The following is a 6,416-nucleotide window of genomic DNA, read 5'->3' as shown; positions in this document are numbered from 1 at the left end:
TGGGGTGGGTAGAAGAGACAGGATGGTCATAGACAGGGGTGGGGTGGGTAGGGGTGGGGTGGTTGTGTGTGTGTATTGTCATAGAAGAGACGGTATTTATGAAGGGAAGAGAGCGCATGTAAATGAAAATGTTGATAAATACAGAAGGGGGGATATAGAAGGAACGGGATATACACATGTATAGTGTGGATACGGACGATAGAGGGCGGTACATATATTATGGGGAAAGGGGGAATAGAGATAAGTGTGTTAATGAAAAGGTTAGTGGGTTGATAAAGTGGTTAGATGATTGATGAAGAGGTTAGAGGGTTAATAAAGAGGTTAGCGGGTTTATGAAGAGGTTTTAGGGTGGATGAAGAGGTTAGAGGATTGATGAAGAGGTTTGAGGGTTGATGAAGAGGTGAGAGGGTTTATGAAGAGTTTCGGAGGTTTATGAACAGGTTTTGGGGTGGATGAAGAAGTTAGAGGATTGATGAAGAAGTTTGAGGGTTTATGAAGAGGTTAGAGGGTTGATAAAGAGGTTAGAGGATTTATGAAGAGGTTGGAGGGTTTATGAAGAGGTTAGAGGGTTGATAAAGAGGTTAGAGGGTTTATGAAGAGGTTCAGGGGTTGATGAAGAGGTTAGAGGGTTGATGAAGAGGTTAGAGGGTTGATGAAGAGGTAAAGGGGTTGATGAAGAGGTTAGAGGGTTGATGAAGAGGCTGGAGGGTTTGTGAAGAGGTTAGAGGGTTTATGAAGAGGTTAGAGTGTTTATGAAGAGGTAAAGGGGTTGATGGAGAGGTTAGAGTGTTTATGAAGAGGTTAGAGGGTTTATGAAGAGGTTGATGAAGAGGTTAGAGGATTTATGAAGAGGTTAGAGGGTTTGTGAAGAGGTTAGAGGGTTAATGAAGTGGTTATGGGTCGGATGAAAAGGTAAGAGGGTTGATGAAGAGGTTAGAGGGCTGATGAAGAGGTTAGAGGGTTGATGAAGAGGTTAGAGGGTTGATGAATAGGTTAGAGGGTTGATGAAGAGGTTAGAGGGTTGACAAGGAGGCTGGAGGGTTTGTGAAGAGGTTAGAGGGTTAATGAAGTGGTTATGGGTCGGATGCAAAGGCCAGACGGTTGATGAAGAGGTTAGAGGGATGATGAAGAGGTTAGAGGATTTATGAAGAGGTTAGAGGGTTGACAAAGAGGCTGGAGGGTTTGTGCAGAGGATAGAGGGTTTATGAAGAGGTTAGCAGGTTTATGAAGAGGAAAAGGGGTTGATGGAGAGGTTAGAGGGTTTATGAAGAGGTTGATGAAGGGGTTAGAGGATTTATGAAAAGGATAGAGGGTTTGTGAAGAGGATAGAGGGTTAATGAAGAGGTTATGGGGTGGATGAAGAGGGAAGAGGGTTGATAAAGAGGTTGGAGGGTTTATGAAGAGGTTAGCGGGTTTATGAAGAGGTAAAGGGGTTGATGGAGAGGTTAGAGGGTTTATGAACAGGTTGATGAAGAGGTTAGAGGATTTATGAAAAGGATAGAGGGTTTGTGAAGAGGATAGAGGGTTAATGAAGAGGTTATGGGGTAGATGAAGAGGTTAGAGGGTTGACAAGGAGGCTGGAGGGTTTGTGAAGAGGTTAGAGGGTTAATGAAGAGGTTATGGGGTGGATGAAGAGGTAAGAGGGTTGATGAAGAGGTTAGAGGGCTGATGAAGAGGTTAGAGGGTTTATGAAGATGTTATGGGGTGGATGAAGAGGTAAGAGGGTTGATAAAGAGGTTGGAGGGTTTTTGAAGAGGTTAGAGGGTTTATGAAGAGGTTATGGGGTGGATGAAGAGGTTAGAGGTTTTATGAAGAGGTTAGAGGGTTTATGAAGAGGTTATGGGGTGGATGAAGAGGTTAGAGGGTTGATGAAGAGGTTAGAGGGTTTATGTAGAGGTAAGAGGGTTGATGAAGAGGTTTCAGGGTTGATGAAGAGGTTGGCGGGTTGATGAAGACGTTAGAGGGTGGATATGATTGGAAGTTTGGATATGAGGGAAATAGGATGGTTATAGATCTAGATGGTATAGAGAGGTATTATTGGAGAAAGGTTGATAAAAAGAGAGAGGGGATAGGTTTATAGAAATAGGGGTCTGGGTGAGGGTAATGTGACAAGTGGTTTTACATACATTCATGGTATACGTTTGAGCATTGGTCCCGGTTATCCGGAACTTAACATAGAGGGGAAGAAACTAAGCTGTATCATCACTGATTGATGATTTATCATGTATTTAAACTAATTGATGTAAACACGAACACTAAAGCTATTCAAAGATGATCTATACTGTATTTGTGTCGGAAAATCATGAAGAAGTTCATTTAAAAAATTTGTATACGGAAAAACTACGTACAAGACACCCCCACACAATATACAGGTACATATAAACGTACCGTCTGTTATCTATAGGCCCAGCCCTGTGTCAATATGGAGTGTTCCACACTACAGTCAAGGTGTGGGTAAGACGCCGATCGGGTGTCGGTACTAAAATAACTTACGTTGATCTGAAAGACACAAAAGTATGAATTTTGGGGCTAGAAATCATGGACTATTAAACTATAAAACAAAAAAAGAAACGTAACAAACAGTGGTGTTTTGATGAAATAAAAGTAGACAACATGCAGACTGTTTCATGCATGATAATGATACTATAATCGTTATATGATAGATCGAGAAATTAAACTTTGATAACACAATCTCAATTCGTTTTGTACAAGCCCCACTAATTATTGAAGGGTCACCGCTGGGTTTGGTTTGTGTTTACGTCATATTTACAACTACTTGTTTAATGACGTTGTAACGTGTTCTCAAGCCAGCGAGAGTTACAAGTTCCGGTTTCGGTGCTTGTAAGTTGCGCGGGGGAATCGGCGGTGTTGTGAGAGTTGCAAACACCGTGTGTGTTACAAGTCAACATAAACACGTTAACAAATAATTAAAAAAACACTGGCACAGCTCTGTAGGTTCTCGGCTTTTTTGTAATTTTACATTTTTACCCAATGATTGAGATATGAAACCAGATTTTGGTGGTGGAAGAAAACCGAAGTGCCCGGAGGCAAACCACCGACCAGCATCCAGTACCAGGCGACGGGGTGTTCTGGTGATGATAATCAAAGGTGAAATACATGGACATACTGTCAATACTAACAGACTATAGTCCTTCTTACAACATTCGTCTCCCAATGGTTAAAAAAAAAAGGGGGGGGGGGGAATCGAGAAAATTCATGCGACTGACCCCACGGAGGCCTCGAACCCGCGACCCAGTGATGGAGGGCTGGTGATCTTAGATTGCCTGAACATACAGGTTCACTAAAATTAACAGTATAGAAATGGAAATCTGGGAGTCGTGTGACACGAGTGTCACAACTAAATAATGTGTCATTTCATATAATTTGATGTTGTTATACATGCAGATGAGCTTGCCACGTTTGATACATGAGAAATAGACAATACCACAATATTCTTGAAATATCAAGCTCAAATATGATGGCCCTAAACGTTAAGGACAGTTCGATAGTTGACATGAATATAAAGGTCACTTATGTTTTCAAACGCTTAAATATATATGAGGAATTTAAAGTTTATTTTTAAATCTAAGCTAATTAGTTTCCTTCCTGGGAAAAAAATCCTAATTATTTTGCTGTGATTAAACTTTTATCAGAAACAGATACATTATGTGTTTATATTTTATATTATATTTCTGATAAAACACCTTAGGACCATTCCATTCATAAAAAACTGTTTAAGTTTTGCATATCTGGGTCTGAAGAAGAATGTTGTTAAGAATTTAGTCAATTTGACCTGTCTAGTCGCCCGCACCTCAGTGCCAAAAGTTGAGTTAGGGTCTTAATTTTCATACCACAAACTAGCATCATACATGGTGATAATTCAAACCAAATTTCAATTGTTTCCCACTGAAAAGGAACAATTTAGATATATACCTAACATAATTATAACCTTAAAAACTAAACTCCCCCAATTAACTCGGGGGTAATCAGGTGATCAAAAAATATTTAATTTCCTTTGTTTCCCTTTTCCATCAGCTACGAAGTGAGGATAAAGGCTGTCTTTCTTCAAAGCCAAGACAATATTGCCTGTAATAGAATGTTTACCCGGACATTATTAACGTGGGTAAGTTTTTCCACTGTCACCTTACACAACAGAATGGCTAGTGATACGACTCTAAGAGAAGGTATGTGGGACCGATTCTTTAGCTTTGTGTGCATTGTCATCCCGTCACGAGATTTTTTTCATGCAATTATAACACTATAACACCACTCCTTGTTTGCAATCCTTCTCCATTTACCTAAGATTATGTACCCGGGCGGCTGCCAGTCGAGTTGGACTTTGCACGGTGTCGCCTACTAATCATGACCATTCTCACGAATGACCGGCATTGTGTCATGGATATCAAGTAACCTTCCTTAAATTCATTATTACCCGTTCGCTTGTGTCGAACAAGTCCTCTTTCTCTCGTTACTGTTATATTTTGTAAGTTTTAAATTTCAGCTATTTTTTTGTCAGTGTGTATCAAGGGAAGTAAGTCGTATGTTTATCGTGTAGATTTCTATCATAGTAAATAAATGTTGATCTGTATAAAAAATACATTAGACAGGCAACTACAGTATTTAACGTATAAAATTAGTGAAAATGCCTTCCTTTGAATACTTAATACAAAGCAGGAAACTGACTCGGAACGCTTGTACAGTATTAGAATAAAGAAAATATATACCACAGTCGATATTATTGTTACGTCAGAGATACATGGGTTAAGTCAGTAGGAGTTACTCCCCTTTATGATGTATTGGAGTGTATCGCAGAGGAGTAGAATTACAAGTCTAATTTTAATTAGATTGCAATTAAGCGTGTGTGATTGATTTCTTACCTTCTCCCTCTATTACCAAGCCACGAACTCATTACCTACATTAGTTACAGTTATAGTAGTTTTCCAGTACAGGAGCTACTGTGGTTCCTCGACACCGCACTCTAGTATCCATACTAAAGTGTGTAACGTTCACCTCCTATCATAGTTGTTTTATAATTATAAGACATGTCCTGATTTTTCCATGCTTCGTCCAGTGCATTTTTAAAAGTGTTTATGTTAGGGAAAGGTACTACGTTTTCTGGAAGGCTGTTCCAAAGTTTGTAGTTCCGATAGTAAAATTGTTTCTCCTCAGGGATGTCCTAGATTGTTGTGGGAATACCATTTTGGTGTTTTCTCGATCGGTTGCTGTGCCTTGATGCCACATTTCTCCATAATTTTACAAAACTGCACGATTCTTTATCGTATACTCCATTTATTATTTTATAAAGTTCAATCATATCCCGGCCCTTGCACCCTTCTGTAAGATCATGTTTCTGAGTAGGGAAGATTATACATTCCCGGTAAACTCTTGGTTGCTTTGCGTTGTACAGCCTCGTTCGCTTTAAATGGGGCCCAAACAGAACTTGCGTAATTCAGGTGTGTTCTTACCAGACTTTTGTATTAAAGAAGAAAGGATTTATGACTCATATAGCTAAAAGTCCTTTGTAAAAGTCCGAAAATTTGATTAGCTGTCTTCTCGCTTTTGTGAATTTTGAAGTTAAGTTCCGAATCGATAATTACGCAATATCGTTTTCCTCGTCAGTTTTTTGGAGGTTGGTTCCTATTAGGTTATATGTCCCGTTAGGGTTTTCTGTGTTTTTCAGTTCCCGGCCGATGTGCATGTGTTTACATTTCTCTGGGTGCATTCTTAGAAGCCAAGTATCGCTCCAAGTACCCATGTTATCCAAGCCCTTCTGTAGAATTACATATACATACTGTTACTGTATACATTAGGTTTTGGTCTTAGATTTTTCTCTTTCAGTCGATACCTTGTAAAAAAGGTATTAATGGAAATATCTACCATTGCAACTGTAACATATATACATGTTAGTTTTTAGGTCACCTGAGCTTTAGCTCAAGTGACCTATTGCTACCGTTTTCGTCCGTCGTCGTCCGTCGTCCGTCGTCCGTTAACATTTTACATTTCAAACTTAAAGTCAAGTTCTGCTGGGCCGATTGAACTGAAAGTTGGTAGGAATGATCGCCTCATGGTCCTGACAAAGTGTTGTTATTTTTCGGGTCGATCAGAAATCCAATATGGCCGCCACGGCCGCCATTTTGAAAACCTATTTCAAACTTAAAGTCAAGTTCTGCTGGACCGATTGAACTGAAAGTTGGTAGGAATGATCGCCTCATGGTCCTGACAAAGTGTTGTTATTTTTCGGGTCGATCAGAAATCCAATATGGCCGCCACGGCCGCCATTTTGAAAACCTATTTCAAACTTAAAGTCAAGTTCTGCTGGACCGATTGAACTGAAAGTTGGTAGGAATGATCGCCTCATGGTCCTGACAAAGTGTTGTTATTTTTCGGGTCGATCAGAAATCCAATATGGCCGCCAC

At 39.8% G+C, this 6,416-nt stretch overlaps 1 protein-coding gene across 1 annotated transcript in view; it reads left to right on the top strand.

The window, feature by feature from the left end:
- The first annotated feature begins 4,133 nt into the window (after window positions 1–4,133).
- The window catches only part of LOC110445406 ((S)-coclaurine N-methyltransferase-like), a 17,071-nt gene continuing 14,788 nt past the window's right edge, over window positions 4,134–6,416 (top strand). Inside the window, exon 1 of the mRNA XM_021490000.1 lies at window positions 4,134–4,184. Within this exon, the coding sequence (XP_021345675.1) occupies window positions 4,157–4,184 (28 nt within the window). The 5' untranslated portion in view covers window positions 4,134–4,156. The remainder of the gene's footprint in view (window positions 4,185–6,416) is intronic.

This window comes from Mizuhopecten yessoensis, unplaced genomic scaffold (genome assembly GCF_002113885.1).
Source record: "Mizuhopecten yessoensis strain PY_sf001 unplaced genomic scaffold, ASM211388v2 scaffold2275, whole genome shotgun sequence".
Taxonomy (NCBI): Eukaryota; Metazoa; Mollusca; class Bivalvia; order Pectinida; family Pectinidae; genus Mizuhopecten; species Mizuhopecten yessoensis.
Note: the sequence above shows the minus strand (reverse complement) of the source record. Positions and strands in the feature narration are given on the sequence as shown.